Source organism: Hyla sarda, chromosome 8 (assembly GCF_029499605.1).
Source record: "Hyla sarda isolate aHylSar1 chromosome 8, aHylSar1.hap1, whole genome shotgun sequence".
Classification (NCBI taxonomy): Eukaryota; Metazoa; Chordata; class Amphibia; order Anura; family Hylidae; genus Hyla; species Hyla sarda.
In genome coordinates this window covers 178,477,727-178,503,114 of record NC_079196.1, presented here as the reverse complement: position 1 = coordinate 178,503,114, position 25,388 = coordinate 178,477,727, and the positions used below count along the sequence as shown (strand labels likewise).

Here is a 25,388-nt window from a genome sequence, read left to right as displayed (position 1 = left end):
CTTACTATGAAAAGCATAGGATGCTGCTTGCAGACCAGGCATAGAAGAGTGACCCCTAGTGGCCAAAAGTATAAAATGAAAAAACTGGTATAAATATTAATATTTTTTAATGAAGATATATTACAATATCTCTTCATTAATGATTATGAACAACATATTATAAGTTTTTGTTGATGACAGGTGCTCTTTAAACATTCTTATTCTCTACCTTATTCTCTCTCTCCCTCTCTTTCACTCTGGCTGATGTTTTTTTATTTTTGGAAAACAGACAGGAATAGTAATCTTTTTTAGACCTGGTCAGGAGGTGGTCTAGATTTGCAATTATTATTATTTTTTTTTGCTCCATTTGTGGCAAAATTAGCGCAAAAATAAAAAACACGCAGATAATAAATGCGTGACCACTGCATCCGTCACTTCAAAAAAGGGTCTAGCAACATCAAAAGGTCACAATGACAGATTTTAGAACTTTCAAAGAAAAAAACGCAATTAGCGAAAAAAAATTACAGAAAATTCGCAAATGCAGACCAAAAAGAGCAATAAAACACAACAATAAACAACCCCCTTAATCCTTACAGTATTTATCAGCTGCTGTATACTACAGTGGAAGTTGAGTTTCTCTTTTCTGTCTCACCACAGTGTTCTCTGCTGACACCTCTGTCCATGTCAGGAACTGTTTAGAGCAGGAGAGGTTTGCTATGGGGGTTTGCTTCTACTCTGGACAATTCCTGACTTGGACAGAGGTGTCAGCAGAGAGCACTGTGGTCAGATTGAAAAGAACAGCAACAAAGAACTCAACTTCCTCTGTAGTATACAGCAGCTGATAAGCACTGGAAGGATTAAAAAATGTTAATAGAAGTAATTTACAAATCTTCAATACAGTGGAGAGTTAGAAAAACCATCGGCACTCACCAGTCTTCTCTTTAAAAGCTTCTTTATTGATACATACTCACAACATGAAATGCAGTCAGGGAGAGGGATCTGTGCAGGGGGGGGGGGGGGGTAAGTAGTAAGCCTACTACTTACCCCCCCCCTGCACAGATCCCTCTCCCTGACAGCATTTTGCTACTACGTCAGAGCACCACCACATCTCTATTGGTTTATCCTTGTTGTACGCCCGTCTCACAGTCCAGCATAGCCAGTAGGAGCAGTGCCGAATATCACATCTTCGCTTTGTAATTTACAAATCTGTTTAACTTTCTGGAGCCAGTTGATATGAAAAACATTGTTTTCCACCAAAGTACCCCTTTAATCCTGGAAATTCATCTCATGCTCGTGTGGGATCAGAAGAATTATTTTTTTTCTCACAAGGCAAAGTGGTCATTTCTACTCCAAATGTTTTTTGTCTGCTTTTTTTATGGAAGATGCTAGTAGAAAGGCGAAACTTGACACAATGGAAATGTAGCTTGATCAGCCTTAATAGCTATGTATTTAAGTTTTACTTTCAATGATCAATTATTTAGTTGCACAGTATTGTATTGGAGAATCCTTGACTCCTTAGTAAAACATTGATCTTTAGAAATTAGGAACCCTTCACACACTAAAATAAATTACAATATTGGACTTCAATGGAAATGTCTAACAGCATGGTTGTCAATTTGGAAATAATGTTTTTGAAAAAAAAATATTATTTAAATTGGCATTTGTAAGAGCTGACCAAGAGCTCAACACCTATTTTGTGGATTTTGTAGTATGAACTTACATTTCTTTGTCTCCTCTAGAATCTTCATCTCTCACTTACCTGGTGGACACAACAGGATCCATGTATGATGATTTTCTACAGCTGAAGACTGTAAATAGTTGGCTACTGGACCGTGTGACCGCCAGATTCCCTTGTGGTGTTCGCCAGTATACTATGGTGGAGTATAATGATCCAAGTATGTTACTGGGTTTACATTGCACCGCTGGATTTTTATTTATGTTTTAGATCAAATGGTTTCAGATCAGATCGTAATTAAAAAGGTTATCTCAGCCATAGAATGTGGTAAAACAATAAAAATGAGTAGGTAGAATCCAACAAAGGAGCAAAGTATATTTACCAATAAAATGTACAATGCCATGGGGATCCTCTAAATGTATAAATAAAAAATAACACATTGTTTTAATAAAAGTTCAGAATGAATGAAAACAGTAAAAAACCTGGAACAACAGTGAAACAGGATCATGGGGAAGGTCAAACCATAAAGGAGACAACTGAAGGGGAAAAAAAAAAGAAGAAAACAATAAGAGGGAAGGCAGAAAAGGAACCTTAGGGGAATGAGAAAAACCCAGAAGGTTTTCAGGTTGTGATACAGTATACTAGATAACAAATTATCCAACATTTTAGATAACTGTTGGTAAAAATTCATCTGACAGCTATTTTGCCAGAATACCTCACATATATGCATTCCTGGCTCAGCTGAGCATACGTATGTTTTTAACCGAGAGAGGGCAAACACTATTCTGGCATATTGTCTCCTGTAGCAACATTTGTCAAGGCACTTTGACTTTGTTCTTATTCTCAAATATCCAAAATATCAGGTTGACCTGACCCTTATCTCTCTGCAAAAAGTTCATTCTTGATAGTGCAGTGTCAGGATTCGGCAGGCTGGAGGTGGATCCTCTGTGTCAAGAGAGGGATTGGCGTGGACCGTACCGGTGGACCGGTTCTAAGTTGCTACTGGTATTCACCAGAGCCCGCCGCAAAGCGGGATGGTCTTGCTGCGGCGGTAGCAACCAGGTCGTATCCACCGGTAACGGCTCAACCTCTCTGACAGCTGAGAAAGGCGCGGTACAGAAGGACAAGGCAAGAGCAAGGTCGGACGTAGCAGAAGGTCAGGGCAGGCAGCAAGGGTCATAGTCAGGGGCAACAGCAGAAGGTCTGGAACACAGGCTTGGGACATACACAAAACGCTTTCACTGGCACAAAGCAACAAGATCCGGCAAAGCAGGGAAGGTGAAGTGAGGTTATAAGGACGTGGAGCAGGTGGGAGCTAATTAGACTGATTGGGCCAGGCACCAATCATTGGTGCACTGCCCCTTTAAATCTTAGAGAGCTGGCGCGCGCACGCCCTAGAGAGCGGAGCCGCGCGCGCCAGGACATGACAGTCGGGGACCGGGACAGGTAAGTAGCTTCGGATGCGATTCGCGAGCGGGCGCGTCCCGCTATGCGAATCGCATCTCCGCCGGCAGTGTCAGTGCAGCGCTCCCGGTCAGCGGGTCTGACCGGGGCGCTGCAGAGAGGAGAACGCCGCGAGCGCTCTGGGGAGGAGCAGGGACCCGGAGCGCTCGGCGTAACATGCAGGCTACAATGTGAAGAGAGGATTTCTGTTAGGTCAGCTAATTTTGAGCAAAAATAATTAAAATGTAAAATATGACATTTTATACCAATAAAAAAAAAAAATAAATAAATATATATATATATATATATATATATATATATATATATATATATATATTAATTCCTTGCCATTTTGAAATGCCATATGCCCTATCCTTATGTTTGTATTGATAAACTGAAATTAGGACATTTTCTTTCTATTTTTTTGCTGGCTACAAGCTTATTAAGTTACAGTTTGTAACTTTATGCAGTAAACCCTGGACAACTGACTTATGACACCTACCAGTGTACATCTGTTTGCTACAAGACTTATTGGAGAGTCCTTTTTTGCAGACTGTGAATAGTGAACAATGGGGTAGAATGATGGTGGAAAGGGTATAATTGGAGAAGATTTTTCCCATATCCCTAAGGTTAAAGGGGTACTCTGCTGGAAACATTTTTTTTAATCAACTGGCACCAGAATGTTAAGCAGATTTGTAAATTACGTCTATTTAAAAATCTTAACCCTTCCAGTACTTATCAGCTGCTGTATGCTCCAGAGGAAGTTATTATCTTTTTGAATTTTCTTTCTGTCTGATGCTCTCTGCTGACACCTCTGTCCAGTTTAGGAACTGTCCAGAGTAGTAGCAAATCCCCATAGCAAACCTATCCTCCTCCGGACAGTTCCTAAAATGCACAGAGGTGTCAGCAGAGAGCACTGTGGTCAGACAGAAAGGAAATTAAAAAATAAAAGAACTTCCTATGGAGCATATAGCAGCTGGTAAGTACTGAAAGGATTAAGATTTTTAAATAGAAGTCATTAACAAATCTGAATTTGGGTAGAAAACAGACATGGCGCACATCTACAATCTTGTATGATGATCTGATTGCTTCTCAGCATAATATCAAAAACTAACAGGTTGTTAGTATAAATTTTTGATCAAAAAGTACAAGCCCACTCGCCACGTCAAGGCCACCTATTCAGAGTGGGTCCCTAACGTCCCTAGCATAAAATGGCGCAGCAAATCTGTTTAACTTTCTGATACAAGGTGATTAAAAAAATGTTTTTCAGGGGAGTACCCCTTTAAATGGGCACTGTCATGAAGTAAAAAAATTGATATGTTGTAGAACTTAAGTACTACAACATATCTCTAATATACTTTAATTAAAAAAAGTGATTTTAAACAAGTTTAAAATCACTTTTAAATTCGGCCACTAAGGGTCGCCCTCCTAGTGGCCGAATGCATTCAGCAGTGACGTCACTACTGGATTTCGACTCATTTCAACCTGGCAATGAGTCGAAATCCAGTCACTGCGGTGCTCGCTCCCGCCTGTCAATCAAACAGGCGAGAGCGAGCACGCTGATAGCTGGGGCTGCACTGCCCACTGTCAGGCTGCTCCACTAGCCTCGCGCGTGGCCCCACCCACCCCGTTACCCTGTCCGGAGGCAGCGCGCGCACTCATTGCTGCGCTGATCCTCCGGATGGGCAAGTCTGATCTGAGGTCTTATAAGGGGAGCGGAATGTCTTCTTTTTGGGCGGTCGGAGGGAGGGGGGTGTTGCACGGCGGGGTCTGGGGGTGATGGAGTTTGGGGGAGCGGAATGTCTTTTTCAGGCGGGCGGGCGGGCGGAGGGAGAAGGGTGGGGGGTGTTGCGCGGCGGGGCCTGGGGGAGCGGGATCTGTGGCAGCTATGGCTGAGACTGTTTTCACCACAGGGTGCCTATAGTTGTTTCCCCACTACAACTCCCAGCATGCCCTGACAGCCAATAGATGTCAGGGCAGGCTGGGAATTGTAGTGGTGAAACAGCTGGAGGCACCCTGTATAGTTGAACTAAGGGCGGAAGTCGGGCCCCCCCAGCAGGCATCAGTGACGTCATGCCTGCCGGGGAAGTCTGCCTGGTAGTGAGCACACTACCAGGCAGAAAAAAAAAAGCATTTTTAATATAGTAAAAAAAATGTAAAGGCAGGGAGGTGGTTAGGGATAGATGGGCAATAGGCAGGGACAGAAAGAAAAAAAAAGGGATGGTGGGAGCTACCCTTTAAGGAAATAGAAATATGCCCAGATGTATGGGCAAATAAGAAACCGGAGAAGTAAATCCATAGCAAAAAGTTATATATTTACCCATGGTCTAATCATTAACCCTAAACTGAGATAAAACTGTACTTAAAGGAAAATGGTCACGGAATCACCCACACTATAACCCGATACACCAGGTTATAGTGTGGGTGAACAGGAGACTGATGCAGGGTCTCAGACTGCTATACCTACCTGCAGTCTGGAGCCCCAATCCTCCAAAGGTCCCCCTCTTCCAGCGCTGACTTGCGCTTTGAGGCGGGTCCACCGGCTGGATGTAAATATTCATATGCGCTGGTCATGTGAGTGCTCATGCCTACTGAGCGCTCACGTGACCGGTGCTGATGAATATTAAAATCTAGCCTGGGGCCTGCCTCAAAGTGCAGGTCAGCGCTGGAAGAGGGGGACCTTTGGAGGATCGAGGCTCCGGACTGCAAGTAGCCAGCATCGGTCTCCTGTTCACCCGAACTATAAACCGTTGTATCAGATTATAGTGCGGGTGAACGGGTGACCATTTTCCTTTAACCCCTTAAGGGTTTTTCCGTTTTTGCACTTTTGTTTTTTCTACCTTACTTTTTAAAAATCATAACCCTTTAAATTTTGCACCTAACATTCCATGTTATGGCATATTTTTTGCACCACCGATTCTACTTTGCAGTGACATTAGTCATTTTACCAATAAATCAACGGCAAAATGGAAAGAAAATTAATTGTGCGCCAAAATTGAAGAAAAAATGCCATTTTGTAAGTTTTGGGTGCTTCCGTTCTACGCAGGGCATGTCTCTGTAAAAATTACACCTTATTTTTATTCTTTAGGTCCATAGAGGTAAAATAATACCCTACTTATATACGGTAGGTTTGATTTTGTCTTACCATTAGAAAAAAAATCATAACTACACGTAAATTAATACATTTAAAATTGTCATTTTCTGACCCCTAAAACTTTTTTATTTTTCCACATACGGGCTGGTATTAGGGCTCATTTGCTGCGCCGTGATCTGAAGTTTTTATCAGTACCGTATTTGTTTTGATTTGACTTTTTGATTGCTTTTTTATAAATTTTTTAGTGTTATAGAAAGTAAACAAAAATATGCTATTTTGGACTTTGGAATTTTTTTGTGTCTACGCTTTTGACCATGCGGTTTAATTAACAATATATTTTTAATAGTTCTGACATTTACGCATGCGGCGATACCACATATGTTTATTTTTATTTACACAGTTTTTTTTCAAAATGGGAAAAAGGAGTGATTCTTACTTTTATTGGAGAAGGGGTTAATTCCTTATTAGTAACTTTTCCCCCCCTACTTTTTTTGCTCTGTTATAGACCCCTCTAGGGGTTATAACATGCATTACATTGATTCCTAACACTGATCATCGGCATAGAACTACATGCGGATGATCAGTGTTATTGGGGCTTGACTTCTCCTGCCTGGATCTCAGGCATGGAGAAGTCAAACGCCAATTGGACGCCAAGGAAGCAGGTAGGGTGCCTTCCTTCGGCGTCCTAGCTGATCGGGACACCGCAATTTCACAGCGGTGTTCCCAATCAGCCCGACTGAGCTGCCAGGATGCAATTTTTTCAACTTTAGAAGCGCCACGTCTAAAGGGTTAATAGCACGCGGCACAATGATCAGTGCCGCACGCTATTAGCCCAGGGTCCTGGCTTTCACAGCGTGAACCCACGTTATAGACCGGGACCGGGCGCAGGGTGTACAGGTACGCCCTGCGTCCTTAAGAGGTTAAAAAAATGGCCCTCATTTACAAAGAATGAAGGGTTGTATTTGCTCAAGGGGTAATAATCCATGTGTCCCCCCCCCCCCTTATTTATTCACTATTCTTTGCATTTGTGTGGGTTTTTTGGCACAATTTTGGTGCACACCAGATTTTTTGGCACATGCAGGAAAAAAATTCTAGATTTAATTCTAAATGAGAAATTGTACTCCAATTTTAACAAGGGAAGCTAGAACCAAGCAAAATCACTTAGAATAAAAACAACCAAAATTCCCAAGATCAGAAGGGAAGGGAGGGTAGTTTTCAGACCATCTTATTTTTTTTGTCGGAAACCTTAACAACAATATAGGTTTCTTTTGCAAATTAGTTGCCACGCCCCTTTTGATGGGTTTTATTTGAGTTTAGTTGGTTTTGTGGATTTTTCCAGTGCATGCTGGATTGCGCACCCTGGTGCAGACAAGTTGCAAACGTGCGCCGCAAAAAACCCAAAAACAAAGCCTGGTTCGTAAATGAGGGCCAATATGTATGGCCATATGAGTCGCAATAGCAAAGGAAAAAGGATATCCTCCACTCACTGCAGCATTTAGGGTCCAACGGCTCCTCTTCGGGCTTCCAGCGGATGGGACTGACAAGGCTGGCGTGGGGCGCTCAGTGTATGGCCATATGAGTTTTGAGCATATATAGAGCTCTTAACCCAATCTGTTTTGGTGCAATGTTGCTTTAAGGGACAAGTGACGTCAAACATCCTCTTTAATAATATTCTCTGTTTTTCCTCATTGATTTCACAGCTTTTGGACCTGTTAGAATAACTGAATCAAAGAAACAGTTTGCAGATTTCTTCAACAGTCTGGTGGCCAATGGAGGTGGAGACTGTCCAGAGCTGGCAATGCATGGACTGGAACTGGCATTGGAAAACTCCCCACCCAATTCTTTCATCCTGGTACTAACAGATGCATCAGCTTTAGACTACCTGAATACAACCCTGATAAACCATATCTACTCACTAATCGATATCACAGAAGCCCAGGTATAATATTTTTTATATATTTATTGGTTGTTGATTATAATAATAAGATACTGAAGATAAAGGAGCTGCGGCGCTGATGTACTGCTGTGCCCCTTCATTGTTTATACCTACAAAGTGGTGACATCAAAGTAAATTGAGCCAGCTACATTGGAACATTGCTGTGCAGGGAAGGACACAGCGCTACACTGAAACTCAGGATCGGTGAGGGTCCCATAGTTCATAACATGCCTGGCTGGGTGAGGCTTGTAATTTTTGCTTTTCGGCCACTGTAAGTAGGTTGCATTTCCATCACATAGCCTGCAATTGATAATGATGAATGATATGTCAGAGCAATCTATCAAGATCAATGATAAATTATAGAATCCGAAGGATATACCATCAATATTAGAAAGTACGGAGCAGCTCTATTTGAACTATTATAAAGCTCCTTACATATTTCCTTTTACATTTCCCCCTTAGGTTTTCTTCCTTATCACCGGCCTCTGTGGAAGAATTTATGATGCAGATTTCCTTATCTATCGAGATATCGCCGCTGCCAGTTTTGGGCATGTCTTTCAAGTTCCCCTTTCAGACCTCAATAAGGTAAAGTTTCTGAACAGTTTCTAAGCTTTCCTAACTATACATTGAGAAGTTATAGAAGTGTTCCTGTAGTTTGAAGCCAAGGTATTTAGGCCATGTTCACACAGCGTAAAATTTGCGGAATGTCTGCACGGAAAACACGTGCAAACATTCTACACGTTTGAATAATAGCAGAATGTCCGTGTGGTATATACCGAACGATTCAGCACAGACATTCTGCTGTCTGAACATACCCTTATACTATTCTTGAAAGTCTATTGGGGCTGGGTAGGGGCTTGAGTTATTCCTTTGATACCCAAGGTTTCATTCAACTGTGAATATTAGTTAGGATGACAATTATCTATATTACTCTTTTTTTTTTTTTTACTCTTTTTTTGTCATTAACCCAAATATATATATATATATATATATATATATATATATATATTATGCATATATATATTTGTGTGTGTGAGTCCTTGGTTCCAGGGCCCTTTACATTTTATAAGGATTAAGACACACATGACAAACACCAGTTTGACCTCACACTATAATATACCTCATTTCCAGGTGTTTAACTATTTGGACTTTACCCTTTCGAGGCCCTCAAATAGCTCTGTGCGGCTCTTCTCTGGGGAGTATACAGCTGGCTATAATTCTGAGAGTTTTGCTGTTGAAGACAATTTTACAGCTATAGTAATAACCACAGATGGAGTGATCTATTCCATACAAGTATTGGGGCCTAACTGTAAGTTCCCTTACTATGGACGATAACACTAACCCACACACTTGCTTGTTGTATAGTTACATATCTATTTCTCTTATATGCAGCTACTGAATTTCAACTAAAACAGATTGTTTCAGAACTTTGGGGCTCAATGTATCTGCTGAAAAGCCCCGGTCATGGGATATGGACTATAGTCATATATGCAGGAGATCGGTATTCTTTACGAGTGGAAGGGTTCACAGGTATTTATACTATTGACAATATCTATCTATCTATATGTAGAAAAACAGCAGCACTCCAGATATAAGTGAATAATGTGTGGCTTTATTCACCAAAACATCAGAGGTTGCAACGCTTCAGCCTTCTCACAAGGCCTTTGTCAAGCAGTGAGAAGGCTGAAACGTTGCAACCTCTGATGTTTTGGTGAATAAAGCCACACATTATTCACTTATATCTGGAGTGCTGCTGTTTTTCTACATATACTTTTGGGACTTGGGACCGAGTCAACCAGCTAGCACCACAGTTAACCCGGTTGTGCTGCCCGCTTTTCTTTCCCCTATCTATCTATCTATCTATCTATCTATCTATCTATCTATCGATGCAACCCTTAGGTGTTAACTGATTTTTTTTATTCATAAATAACAAAATGTGGTTTCATTAAAGTCACTAGCACAGAGGTTCACTTTTTTTCCCCCAGAACTGTGGATGTTTACTCAATAATGTGGTCAATAAATAAAAACAAATAATAATTAATTGTCTGTCTGTCCATTAATTTTAAACTATGTACTCTTCAGTTTGAAATATTTTTTTATCAACAGAAAGGCATTGCATATCTTGGACTTGCTGTCTGGAACAAAAATATATATATATATATAAATAAATAAAAAAAAAATATATATATATATGTATATATATATATATAATGTTGTGGTTTTTTTTTTTGTTTTTTTTTTAGAACTGCACGTTTTTTTTATTGCACATCAGTCCCATCAAATAGTTACTGTCCCATTTGACAACTTAAACAGTAGAAGGTGTAGAAGAGGCTCTAGACAGTTGAAGGTCAATAAAGGCTGAGTTAGCCAGATTATCAACTATACCCTAGGTGACAAAAAAGTGGCAACAAATAATACTAATAATTCTGGTGCTCTGGGTCACGGATAATTGAGTCACACTGTGAACTGCTTTAGTTATAAATATAAGGATAATTTATTATATTCAAATAATGAGATACTGGATGACTGGCGGGTTGTGTGCCCTTATTCGCCGCTTAAGTCAAACCAATAAACAGTTACTTTATACGTACAAATGAAGATTGATACATGATTAGTAAAACAAAAATGTAAACATAATGAAACAATGGTATTAAAAATAAGGTGCTTAGGCTGTATTCAGATTAAATGCAGTACTTCCATAGATAACATGAGGGTGGAATTGGAAGAGATGTAGTAATAATACTCTCCTGTATCACCCAAGTAGAGTCGATAATGTTAACAAGTAGTGTAACAGTCTGTTGCTATGGGCAACTACCTGTACATAAGATACAGTCTTAGCAGATGATCCTGTAAGTCTCTAAGCAAAAATGTAAATGCACAAACCACTTATGGGTTATTGGTAGAGTGTTCCAGAATGTAGGTACTCTACCAATAACCCATAAGTGGTTTGTGCATTTTCATTTTCGCTTAGAGACTTACAGGATCATCTGCTAAGACTGTATCTTATCTACAGGTGGTTGCCCATAGCAATAGATTGTTACACTGCTTGTTAGTGCATTTTAACATTATCGACTCTACTTGGGTGATACAGGAGAGTATTATTACTACATCTCTCCCAATTCCACCCTCATGTTATCTATGGAAGTACTGCATTTAATCTAAACACAGCCTAAGTGTTATTTTTAATACCATTTTTTTTTATTATTTTTCAATTTTTGTTTTACTAATCATGTATCAATCTTAATTTTTACGTATGTTGTAACTGTTAATTGGTTTGACTTAAGCGGCAAGCAAGGGCCCTGCAACACGCCATTCATCCAGTGTCTCATTATTTGAATATAATAAATTATCCTTATATTTATAACTAAACCAGTTCACCGTGTGCCTCAGTTATCTGTGACCAGAGCGCCAGAATTCTTAGTATTACTTTTGACAACTTGTCAACTTTGACAACTCCACACATGTCAAAAGTTTAGATTGCACCAGGTCTCAGTCCTGAGAACCTCTGCGATTGGGATTTTTAACTGGCTCAAATGCACTACATTTCCCATAGGCTGACTGATCTGCTCCAATGACTGTAATAAATCCATAGAAATGTCCTGTTTACCATATGTATTGACTATATATATATATATATATATATATATATATATATATATATAGGTAAAAGGTATAGTGGAGAACAGCACTCCTAATCTTTAGATGCTGGTGCAGGCAGCCGAATAGACCTCGGTCACAGGTCTCAAGGTAGAGGCAGAAAAAAATGGTTGCAGCACTCAAAAATAGTGAAAAAAGTAGTGGTAGCTTTAATCCATGAAAAGTTACAGATGCAACGTTTCTGCTGCCAGTGCAGCCTTTTTCAAGCAAAAAAAGGTTGCATCTGTAACTTTTGATGGATTAAAGCTACCACTACTTTTTTCACTATTTTTGAGTGCTGCAACCATTTTTTTCTGCCTATATATATATATATATATATATATATATATATATATATATTATTTTTTCTTTTCTATTACTTTTATAAAGTACAGAACCAGTAAGGCTCTTGACTCAGCCAACTCATACCACATCAAATAGCAATAAACCTACATTTCAAATAATAATCTTACCACTAGGTTACAGTCTTCAAGTGTAGTACAATGTAGCCTAAACACAAAGATCACAAATGAATAAATAGATATATACCTAATATTTGTTCTTTTGTTTTTTGTTTTTTAGCTGTGAATATTTCAGGTAAGCATCACATTATTTATAACATTATTATTATTATTTTTATTATTTTTTTTACATGATAACATAACAATGACAGTGGTGGATACTTTTTGGTGTATTTTAATACATTACACTTGTTGTGGGATATTTCAGTACATTTTAAAAAAAATATATTTTTTTGTTACAGCTGCAAGAGGTTGCTCGGAATGTCATCCAAATGCTACCTGTGAAGAGTCTTTTGACTATGTGGAATGCACCTGCAAGGAAGGATTCATTGGAGATGGTTCCACCTGTTCTGATATAGATGAATGTGCCTACTCTTGGTCAAACAATTGCTCTTATGGCATTTGCCGTAATACTTTTGGCTCCTTCTTTTGTGACTGTCCAAGTGGTTATACCAACTCAGCAGGCACCTGTGTTGACATAAATGAATGTGCCAGCCCTGAACTAAACAGATGCCATTCATCTGCATCGTGTATCAATTACAATGGCTTCTATTCCTGTGTCTGCCCCTATGGGTATCTTGGTGATGGTTTCCATTGTGAAGTTAATGAATGCACATATGGAGTATGTGGTCTGGGGACTGAGTGCATAAAATCACTTGGGTCTTACAGATGTTCTGATCCATGTTCAAACTACACTGTTCTCAATGAACCCTGGAGAAGTACATCCAATATGTATGACTATCGATATAATTGTGACATTTACAAAAATGGATGGTATCGCTTTATTGGCAGCGGGGGTGTTCGCATGCCAGAAAGTTGCTCACCAGAATCTGGTTGTGGTACACTTGCTTCAATATGGTTGAGTGGCACACATCCAATTCTAAGTGATGGGATTGTGACTCGTACAGTTTGTGCCAGCTGGGTTGGATACTGCTGTTTATGGTCATCAACTGTCCAAATAAAAGCCTGTCCTGGGGGATATCATTTATATAAACTGAATGGAACCCCAAATAATTATTGCCATTTGTCCTATTGCACAGGTAAGTTATAGCTTTCCTCTTCATTACAGACTGTAAGTCCTTGCTAAAGCCTCCTTCTAGTGTCCTCCACACCATCTTACATGCACAGGAATCAAGCGTGAGATATGGAGAGCTGCAGATAATTCTCCTTTACTATCAAAATTTTGGCTTTCCGTTGTTAAAAATATAATATGACAGCAACAAACCTAAAAACAAATGATAAAAGTAGAAAGATACATTTGCCATCACTTTACATAAAATGTCTTAATGTGCTCATGCACTAAAGTTGGCCGAACCTGCCTATATAGCTAGCCGAATGGCACTTGCAGCTTTTGCACAGGCCACTTGTCCACATACAGCTGTGATCAGCTAATTGCAGGGCTTTTTACAAGGGGCATTTATTGGGAATAACTATTCTTAGGAATGTTTGTTTTGGCAAATTAAAAACAACCAAAGGATATAGAGTTTCTTTACTGGAGCACCACTGTTTATTCGTTTGCTGCTTATGGTGGAGCCGTGACCTGGATCTGTACATCATGCACCCGTCCAGCTATCATTTAGGAATGCTGCTCTCCTTGGGATTTGTATAATAGAAGCAAGATACATTCTAAGTAGCCAATGCAAATTTTAGCCCTTTATGGTTCACCATATATTTTCCTTGTAGGGGTTTCCAGTAATAGACAAAATGGCTGATTTCTTCCAACCACAGGTTGTGCATGGTAGTAAAGCTAAGTTTAATAGAGCTAAGCTGCAATTCTAGAAATAACCTGAGACAGGTGTCCTATTTGATAGAATCTCCCTTATTCCCAAGGTTCAGTGACCTCTCTATTACTCCGACACTTTAGATGGTGTCATCTTAAAGTCCCCACTGCAGCACAGGAGATAGCAGTTAGCTGGCACTACCTCTACTTTATCCCTGTATGGCTCCACTGGTGTTGGACCTTGAATGTCTTTCCATCTGAACGTAGACTCACAGTGCTCTCTATTAAACAGGATACAATTCCACCAACATGCAAAGCAAAGAAAACAGCACGGAGGCACTCGATTCAGTCTGCAGGATTTATTTAGCACAGCTGAAGCACACAGCAACAATTGTTTCGCTACCACATAGCTTTTTCACAGGTTGTGAAAAAGCTATGTGGCAGCGAATCAATTGTCGCCGTGTATTTCACCTGTGCTGAATAAATCCTGCAGACTTAATTGAGTGCCTCCGTGCTGTTTTCTTCACTTCCTATATTAAAGTCCCCACCAGTCACCATCCCGAGATTAAGGCAGGATTTCATGTTTCTGTTCCTCAGATCCATCCACAGGAAATAATTCATTGACATGTGAAGCAGATGAAGAATGGAAGCTGAGAGATGGAAATTACGGATGTAACTGCAAAGACCAATATGAAGTTGCTAGTAAGTCTCATTGTGAATATGATACAAGGGCTTCCTGGAGAAACATTTACTCTTGGAAAGTAGCAGCCCCATTGTTTAAAGGAACATCAAAATTACACTTTGTAAGAAACCTGTGTCTCTGATAATGTTTGTACTAACCTTAAAAGGGTACTCTACCCCTAGACATCTTATCCCCTTCCCTATGTATAGGGATTGAGATGTTTGATTGTGGGGGTTCGGCCACTAGGACCCCCTACAATCTCTGGCTGGCACCCCGGCCTTCTCAACATTTATGTACGGGTCACAGGCTTCGGGCGGCTGTGTTCGTGATGTCACACCGCTCCGCACTGCTCCCTCTATTCATGTCTATGGGAAGGGGTGTGATGACGGTGGTCGCTAGACATGAATGGAGGAAACGTGGCATGACGTCACGAACACGGCCACCCGAAGCTGGAATTCTGAGCATGAGATTGCCGAGGTCCCAGCTGACCCAACGCAATCAGACATCTCATCCCCTATCCTGAGGATTGGGGATAAGATGTCTAGGGCCATAGTACCCCTTTAACCAAGGATTTACCTCCTGAAAAAACCTCTCATCAAACATTAACTAACAGGAGTACATTATAAGGAAGTTCATGACATAGTCAGGGACCACTATTACATGAATGACTATTAGCTAAACAATATCTCAGATAGCAGGTAAATAACATCACTACACTATACTGTAATATGGGTCCATACAAACCATACATACCCCTATTAATACACTTACTTGACCAAAAAAAAAAAAACCTCATCATAGTGTGGTGGGTGTATGGGGTTGCTCCAAGTTCTAAACTCCCACCGCAATTCTGGTCTCCAGTCATGTCCCTACTTCTTAATGGCATGTCTTCTATATGTACTTTAAACAATCCCTTATTCATAGGGATCACTAGGTGTCAGCAGGGTAACCTTGTTGTGAGTGTTATTTGCCTGCAGCGCCACCACAGGGAAAATGAAGCACTACAGTTGGCACAAAAAAGAATTAAAGAGCCGTGTTGGGTCTGTGAGAAAATGGTTAAATGGAAAGTAAATAACATTTATTTATTTCCTTTTGTAGATGTTGCAGACATACGTCCCGAGCTGACCTGTGGGGTCAATGACATGAAAGCTGCTTTTCATAAGTGTCAGCTGAAGAGTCTGAACTTCAATGCCAGTAGGGTTGCCCTGAAAGACAGCAGCTGCTTTGGATTTTATGATAATCCAGGCACAAACACATTTACTGTGATGGCTTCCCTTCAAGCAGGAAGATGTGGACTTCATATAACTGTAGGTGACATTGCAAATGGTTCGTACTATGTCCTTATTAAGACCAGACAGGCTTGGTGTACATTCTCATCTTCTATAGAAGAGAGGCATTAGGACATTCCATTTTGTTCCTCTTCCGTTCATTGTTAATGATGCATTAACTGTAAGAGAGGGAGCCCTATGAAAACCCCAACCAGCTTGACCTGGAGACCGCCCTCTCCACTGGACCCATAAAAAGCACTGGTTCTGACTCTATGGTAGATACGACCCTGCTTATATAGTGGGTAAGAGGATAGATGTATTTTTATTACAGGTTGAGTTAAGGAAGCACTCCAGGGTTTTTTTCCCCCCTATTTCATATACACTCACTATTAGGCTAGGTTCCGACTATTTGTGCCCGGAGATTCCGAGAGCGGCTAGGACTGCGCGGACACTGCAGTATCCAATAGACTGCAATGTGTTCTGCGAGTATTTCTGCCTGAAGAAAGAGCAACGCCATTCTTCAGACGTAAATTTCCAAGCGTATTTTCTGTTCACAAATTCTGCTTCACAAATTCCGAAGTGTGAATTTGTGAACGGAAACCCATTCACTACACTATACATTTTAGCAAGCGGAATTTCCGCCTGCAATTTCAAAGCTGAACCTAGCCTTACTAGTTGTACAGCACCAACTGCATCTAAGTGTTTCATTAATCTTACTTGGTCATGTGATCACCGATCTAACTCTTCAAACCTTCCAGTGCTTAATGGTCATAACAGGATGTTAGTTCTGTGTCTGACTTCCTGTAAACTACAGAATGACATCACTCCCTACTAGATCCCTCACGGCAGCTCATTCATCACTCTCAGCTCCATCTGCTATCTCAATGGGATAAGAATATATCACTGTTATACACCTCCCCTTATGCTGTGTTCATGCATTGCATTTTTAGCAGCATTTTTAATGTTTTGGCAAAGCTATTTTACTGAAATTGTACTAATCACAGTAAAAATGTGCCATTTTTTACCATGATTTTTGAAAACTGCAGCAGAAAATGCTGTAAAAACGTGTGAACAATGCAGTAAGAATTCAACATGTGAGTTGATCCTAAATACTTCAAATCTTTAATAAATACCTCACTTGGGATAACATTTCAAATCACTTTTGTCTCACGGTAATATTTCTCTAATTTAAATGCACTTTGAGTAAGAGAATGCATCAAAACTAGTGTGAATTGACCCCAACCCATATATGAGTCTAATGCGTTTACCTGGGTATCCTCCAGCAATATTTTAAATAGATGACTATATAGGAAAAAAAAAAATAGGGTAATGCCTCTTTAGGGTACGTTCACACATACAGGATCCTGCGCAGATTTGATGCACAGGATTTGTAACTGCAGATTAGAAGCTGTGCTCAGTCATTTAGTTTACATTGAAATCTGCAGCAGAAAATCCTGTGCATCAAATCTGCGTACGTGTGGACGTACCCTTAAGCATTGTCAAAATGGAGTTTACTGATGAGATTAATGAGTTCATCGAGTTCAATCTAAAACCCTACTGTGTTGATCCAGAGGAAGGCAAAAAACCCCATGAGGCTGATGCCAATTGCCCCATGCAAATTCCTTCCCGACCCCAATATGGTGATTAGAATGAATCCCTGGATCAATGTTCTATCCCCATAAATCTAGTATCCATCACCTATAATATTATATTTTACCAGAAAAACATCCAGGCCCCCCTTGAACATCATGTGGCAGAGAGTTCCATAGTCTCACTGCTCTTACAGCAAAATATCTCTGTCTGTTCTTTCATCTAGATGTAAAGGATGCCCCCTTGACATGGTTACCAGCCTAGGTATAAAAAGATCACTAGAACTGTACTGTCCATTCACATATTTGTACATTGTAATCAGATCGCCCCTAAAATGTCTTTTCTCCAAACTAAATAACCCCAAGCTTGATAACCTGTCTTGGTACTGTAATCCTCCCATACCATCAATTATCTTTGTCGCCCTCCTCTGCACCCTCTCCAGTTCAGCCATGTCCTTCTTATATACAGGTGCCCAGAATTGGATACAATTCACCATATGTGATCTGACTAGTCATTTATACAGAGGCAAAACTATGTCCTCATCACAAGCCTCTATGCCTCTTTCGATACATCCCATGACTTTGCTAACCTTGGCAGCCTCTGCCTGGCACTGATCACTAAAGTAGAGTTTACTGTCCACCAGTACCCCCAAGTCTTTTCCAGTAGAAGTTTTACCTAATGTCTTATTATTTAGCACATCATTTTAGATTTTGTTTTTATGGCCCAAGTGCAGAACCTTACATTTCTCCCCATTAACCTTAATTTGCCATGTCTGTGCCTAAGCCTCCAGCTTCCCAGGATCTCTCTGTAATATTATGTTAGAAATTCTACTTTGTAATCCCTCTACAAGGTCATTAATAAATATATTGAAAAGCAGTGGACCCAGTACTGACCCCTGTGGTACCCCACTAGAAATGTAAGTTTCATTGATCCCCCCCTTTCTGCTTCCGATCACATTGCCAATTGCTAGCCCAGTTACATATATCTTCCCCTAGTCCCAGCATGCTTGTTTTATATACTAACCTTATGTATGGCACAGTCCAGATATATAACATCCACAGGTTCACCCCAGTCCAATCTATAACTGACCTCCTCATTGAAGCTGATCAGATTAGTCTGATAGGACCGATCCCGCATAATCCCATGTTGTTGCTGTGTCAGAAGATTGGTTTCATAGATGTTCCAGAATAGCATCTGTCAGAAAACCCATAAAAATCTTACCCACAACAGATGTTAACCCCTTAACGACCACGGACGTAAATGTACGTCCAGGTTTAGCAGGACTTCCCGCACCAGGACGTACATTTACGTCCTGTGTATGACCGCGAGCATCGGAAGGGTGCTCGCGTCATACATGGCAGGTTCCGGCTGCTAGTAGCAGCCGGGGACCTGCCCGTAATGGCCGAAATCCGCGATCGCGCGGAAGTCCGCCGTTAACCCTTCAGATGCCGTGATCAATACAGATCACGGCATCTGTGGCATTGCGGCACTTTGATTGGATGATCGGATCGCCCGCAGCGCTGCCGCGGGGATCCGATCATCCAGCATGACAGCCAGGGGTCCCCTTACCTAGCTTCGGCCATCTCCCGGAGTCTTCTGCTATGGTTTGCGATAGAGCAGACCAGAGCAGAAGATCACCGATAATACTGAGCAGTGCTGTGTCCTATGCATAGCACTGCACAGTATTAGCAATCAAAGGATTGCTATAGATAGTCCCCTATGGGGACATAAAAAGTGTAAAAAAAAGTAGAAAAATTTAAAAATGAAAAGTAAAAAAAAAGCAAAAAATCCCCTCCCCCCAAAAAAATTAAAATTGTCAGTTTTTCCCATTTTACCCCCAAAAAGGGTATTTAAAAAAAAAAACATATTTGGTATCGCCGTATGCATAAATATCCGAACTATCAAAATATAATGTTAATGATCCCGTACGGTGAATGGCGTAAACGTAAAAAATTAAAAAAGTCCAAAAATGCTGCTTTTTTGTCACATTTTATAAAAATATTTTTTTTATAAAAAATGATCTAAAAGTTTTATATATGCAAATGTGGTATCTAAAAAAAGTACAGATGACGGTTCAAAAAATGAGCCCTCACACCGCCCTATATACGGAAAAATGAAAAAGTTATAGGTGGTCAAAAAAGGGCGTTTTTAGATTACTGATTTTGTACAAAAAGTTTTAGATTTTTTTTAAGCGGTACAAAAATATAAAAGTATCTAGCCATGGGTATCATTTTAATCGTATTGACTAACAGAATAAAGAACACGTCATTTTTACCGTAAAGTGTACAGTGTAAAAACAAAACCCTCCAAAATGTGTAGAATTTGGGTTTTCATTAAAATTTCCTCCCTAAAAAAATTTTTTTTTGGGTTCGCCGTACATTTTATGGTAAAATGAGAGGTTTCATTACAAAGTACAATTGGTCATGCAAAAAACAAGCTCTTATATGGGTCTTTAGATGGAAATACAAAAGAGTTATGGATTTTAGAAGGCGAGGGGGAAAAAACAAAAAATAAAAATAAAAATCACTTGCTCCTTAAAGGGGTACTCCGCCCCTAGACATCTTATCCCCTATCCAAAGGATAGGGGATAAGATGTCAGATCGCCACGGTGCCGCTGCTGGGGAGCCCCGGGATCCCCGCTGCGGCGCTATCATTACAGCACAGAGCGAGTTCGCTCTGCGGAATGATGGGCGATACAGGAGACGGAGCCGCATGACGTCATGGCTCCGCCCCTCATGACAACACGGCCCGTCCCCTTAATGCAAGTCTATGGCAGGGGGCGTGATGACCGCCGCACCCCCTCCCATAGACTTGTATTGAAAGGGGCGGGCCGTGACGTCACGAGGGGCGGAACCGTGACGTAACGATGCCGGCCCCTGTATTGCGCGTCATTACGTGCAAAGCGAACTCGCTCTGTGCTGTAATGATAGCGCAGTACCGCAGCGGGGATCCCGGGGCTCCCCAGCAGCGGCACCGCGGCGATCTGACATCTTATCCCCTATCCTTTGGATAGGGGATAAGATGTCTAGGGGCAGAGTACCCCTTTAAGGTGAAAATGGGCTTGGTCATTAAGGGGTTAAACTTACAGGCATATAGTTCCCTGGATCAATTTTTTGACCCTTTTTTGAATATTGGCACCACATTTGCTAAGCGCCAGTCCTGTGGAACAATCCCTGTTATTATAGAATCTTTAAAAATAAGAAATAAGGGTCTGTCTAGCACGGTACTTAATTTTTGCAAAACCCTGGGATTGATACCATCTGGGCCCAGTGATTTGTGTGTTTCGATGTTACTAAGGCGGCATCTCACTTTTTCTTGGTTTAAAAAGATGAGATTTGCAGGAGAATTTACTATATTCCCTCCCCCGTTATTTGACACTGGATTTTCCTTTGTAAATACAGTAGAGAAGATGTAATTTAGTAGATTGGCCTTTTCCTCATCCTCCTCCACCATTACCCCCATATTATTTCTTAAAAGGCCAACATTTTCAGTTTTAATTTTCTTATTCTTTTTGTAGGTGAAGAATATTTGGGGTTCTTTTTACTTTCTATGGCAATTCTTCTCTCTGCTGCAATTTTAGCTAGTTTTATTTCTTTTTTACAGATTTTATTTTTCTCCTTAACATTCTTTAATGTTTTCCCACTAACTTTTTGCTTTAGTGCTCTAAACACTTTCCTCTTATTGTTTATCGCTTCCTTAACTGTTTTGGTTAGCCAAATTAGTTTTCTCCTATTTCTAGTCCTTTTATTTCCATAGGGTACATGTCGTTCACAATTTCTATTTAGGATGCTCCTGTAAGTGTCCCATTTAGCTTGTGTACTTTTATTACTGAGGGAACGGTACTAATCTATGTCACTAAGGTCCTCTCTTAGTTGTTGAAAATTGTTCTTCCTAAAGTAAAATTTATTTTTTAGCCCCACTAGTAGACATCTTCTTATAGGACAAATGAAAACTTATTATGTTGTGGTCACTATTACCAAGATGCCCCCTCTACATCTACCTCGGATACTTTGTCTGACCTATTGGTTAGTATAAGGTCCAGAAGCGACCCCCCTCTTGTTGAGTCCTTCACTAGTTGGGACAGGTTTCTTTCCTTAATAATTGCCAAAAATCTGTTTCACTTGCTGGACCTACAGGTTTCAGCTTCCCAGTCGACGTCAGGATAGTTAAAGTCCCTTATAATAATGAATTCCCCCTTCTTTGCTGCTCCATGTATTTGTCCTATAAGTAGGGTTTCTACTGCTTCTGTTATACTTGGTGTCTTATAGCAAACTCCTTTCAGTAATTTTCTTGTTCTTACCACCTCCCCTTATTTCCACCCACAGAGACTCCATATGATAATTTTCCTCACCATGTTCTCACGCAGAATAGGCCTGAGACAGGATTTTATGTATAAGCAAACCCCTCCCCCTTTCTTACTTGTACGGTCATTTTTGATGAGACTGTACCCCTGTACATTAACTGCCGAGCCATAGCTCGCATCCAGCCATGTCTCACTTATTCCCAATATATCATAGTTTTCTCCAACATTAATAGTTTCAGTTCCTCCATCTTATTATTGAGGCTTCTGGCATAAGTATACATGCACTTTATGTTTTCTTTCCTATTTTCTTTCCTCTGATCACTTATGACTGATCTAACTCCTCCCACTGCTCCACCCCCAGTTTTTTTTTACCTAACGCCAGTTCTCTATCTACACTATCTTCCCTTTCTATGTTATAGATTCCCTCCTCCCCCACTCCCTAGTTTAACCACTCCTCCATCCTTCTGGCCATCTTCTCCCCAAGCACAGCTGCACCCTCCCCATTGAGATGCAGCCTGTCCCTACGGTAGAGCCTAAATTTGACTGCAAAGTCGGCCCAGTTCTCCATGAATCCAAACCCCTCCTTCCTACACCACCTTCTGAGCCACTTATTTACCTCCCTGATCTCCCGCTGTCTGGTGTGGCTCATGGTACAAGTAATGTTTCAGAAGATATTACCTTGGAGGTCCTTCACTTGAGCTTGTTACCTAAGTCCCAGAAATAATTTTTAAGGACACTCCACCTACTTTTTACTTTGGTGCCAATGTGTACCATGATTGCTGGGTCATCTCCACCCCCACTCAGAAACCTGTCAATCAGATCTGTGATATGCCGAGCTCAAGCGCCACTCAGACAACACACTGTTCGGCGATCCCGATATTTTTGACAGATTGTCCTGTCTGTACCCCCAATAATAGAGTCCCCCACTACCAGCACCTGTCTGGCCTGCCCTGCACTCCACCTTCCCTCCTTACTGGAGTAGACCCCCCTCTTGCTGTCAGAGGCAGTGTTTTGCTGCAGCATTGCTTACTCTGAACTAACATCCCCCTCTTCTGCCAACCAAGCAAACTTGTTGGGGTGTGCTAGATCATATTTATATGTATCCTTTCCCTGTCACTGCTGTTTTACAGTGCTTGGGTGCCTGGGTCCCCTACTGATCTCTACTTTCTGGTCCCCATCTTGACAGAAAATGCAGAGTCTGCCAATCACTGGCTACAACAATGACCCACCTAAGACATTGATTGACTTAGCCGTCATTTCCTTGTTTTGGGCTGTAAAACAGGAATTGCATCGAAACAGCAGCAGTGGGCATCAGCTGCTTTTTCATAATTTTTTTTCATGCAGAAGTTCACTGCATACTTTTTGCACAATTCTTGTAAGCTTCCCCTAGTGGTGGCTGTAGCAATATTCTCACCATTTATCTGTATGCAGGTTATTTGAATTTATAAAACAAAAACAGATGGACCCCAGTTGGACATCATTTTACCCAAACAGGCTACTCCATACATGAACATACAATCAGGATACTGAAAGGGAAGTTCAAAAACACACAAGAGAGAAAGACATATGAAGCCAAAATGATACAGTTTTTTTGACTCGAAAAACAGGGGACTCAATGTGGATTTGAGCTTCTTATTTCATTATCAAAATTTCTTATAACCTGTGCTGTACTGGATTCTGTTTTGCATCTCACTTTGTCCTGCTTAACCCCTTAAGGACCAGGACATTTTACACCTTAGGACCGGAGCGTTTTTTGAACATCTGACCACTGTCACTTTAAACATTAATAACTCTGGAATGCTTTTAGTTATCATTCTGATTCCGTGATTAGTTTTTCGTGACATATTCTACTTTAACATGGTGGTAAGTTTTTGTGGTAACTTGCATCCTTTCTTGGTAAAAATCCCCAAATTTGATGAAAAAATTGAAAATGTTGCATTTTTCTAACTTTGAAGCTCTCTGCTTGTAAGGAAAATAGATATTCCCCCCAAAAATTTTTTAATTCATATATACCATATGTCTACTTTATGTTTGGATCATAAAATTGACAAGTTTTGACTTTTGGAAGACACAAGAGGGCTTCAAAGTTCAGCAGCAATTTCCCAATTTTTCACAACATTTTCAAACTCCCTATTTTTCAGGGACCAGTTCAGGTTTGAAGTGGATTTGAAGGGTCTTCATATTAGAAATACCCCATAAATGACAACATTATAAAAACTGCACCCCCCAAAGTATTCAAAATGACTTTCAGTCAGCGTTTTAACCCTTTAGGTGTTTCACAGGAATAGCAGCAAAGTGAAGGAGAACATTCACAATCTTCATTTTTTACACTTGCATGTTCTTGTAGACCCAATTTTTGAATTTTTACAAGGGGCAAAAGGAGAAAATTTATACTTGTATTTGTAACCCAATTTCTCTCGAGTAAGCACATACCTCATATGTCTATGTAAAGTGTTCGGCGGGCGCAGTAGAGGGCTCAGAAGCGAAGGAGCGACAAGGGGATTTTGGAGAGTATGTTTTTCTGAAATGGTTTTTTGGGGGCATGTTGCATTTAGGAAGCCCCTATGGTGCCAGAATAGCAAAACCCCCCCACATGGCATACCATTTTGGAAAATAGACCCCTTGAGGAACATAACAAGGAATTAAGTGAGCCTTAATACCCCACAGGTGTTTTACGACTTTTGCATATGTAAAAAAAAATAAAAAATAATTCACTAAAATGTGTGTTTCCCCCCAAATTTCACATTTTTGCAAAGGTTAATAGCAGAAAATATTCCCCAAAATGTGTAACCCCATCTCTTCTGAGTATGGAGGTACCCCATAAGTTTACGTCAAGTGCACTACGGGCGAACTACAATGCTCAGAAGAGAAGGAGTCATATTTGACTTTTTGAGAGCAAATTTTGGTCGGGGGGCATGTCGCATTTAGGAAGCCCCTATGGTGCCAGAACAGCAAAAAAAAAAAAAAACCATGGCATACCATTTTGGAAACTAGACCCCTTGAGGAACGTAACAAGGAATAAAGTGAGCCTTAATACCCCACAGGGGTTTCACGACTTTTGCATATGTAAAAAAAATATATATTTTTTCACTAAAATGTGTGTTTCCCCCCAAATTTCTAATTTTTGCAAGGGTTAATAGCAGAAAATATCCCCCAAAATTTGTAACCCCATTTCTTCTGAGTATGGAAATACCTCATGCGTGGACGTCAAGTGCCCTGCGGTCGAACTACAATGCTCAGAAGAGAAGGAGCGCCATTGAGCTTTTGAAGAGTGAATTTGTTTGGAATGGTAGTCAGGGGCCATATGCGTTTACAAAGCCCTCCGTGGTGCCAGAACAGTGGACCCCCCCACATGTTGTAGTTTTCAAAATGGGGTCACATGTGTCGGCGGTCCATTGTTCTGGCACTATGGGGGAATTGTAAACACACATGGCCTTCAATTACGGGCACATTTTCTCTTCAAAATCCCAATGGCGCTCCTTCTCTTCTGAGCATTGTAGTTCGCCCGCCGAGCACTTTACATCCACATTTGGGGTATTTT

General features: G+C 40.6%; 1 protein-coding gene across 1 annotated transcript in view; it reads left to right on the top strand.

Annotated features, from left to right (window-relative positions):
- The first annotated feature begins 1,726 nt into the window (after positions 1–1,726).
- The window catches only part of LOC130285038 (uromodulin-like), an 83,286-nt gene continuing 59,624 nt past the window's right edge, over positions 1,727–25,388 (top strand). Inside the window, exons 1-9 of the mRNA XM_056536139.1 lie at positions 1,727–1,874; positions 7,892–8,130; positions 8,590–8,712; positions 9,259–9,436; positions 9,520–9,657; positions 12,346–12,360; positions 12,527–13,324; positions 14,602–14,706; positions 15,785–15,993. Coding sequence (XP_056392114.1) covers positions 1,760–1,874; positions 7,892–8,130; positions 8,590–8,712; positions 9,259–9,436; positions 9,520–9,657; positions 12,346–12,360; positions 12,527–13,324; positions 14,602–14,706; positions 15,785–15,993 — 1,920 coding nt within the window. The 5' untranslated portion in view covers positions 1,727–1,759. The remainder of the gene's footprint in view (positions 1,875–7,891; positions 8,131–8,589; positions 8,713–9,258; positions 9,437–9,519; positions 9,658–12,345; positions 12,361–12,526; positions 13,325–14,601; positions 14,707–15,784; positions 15,994–25,388) is intronic.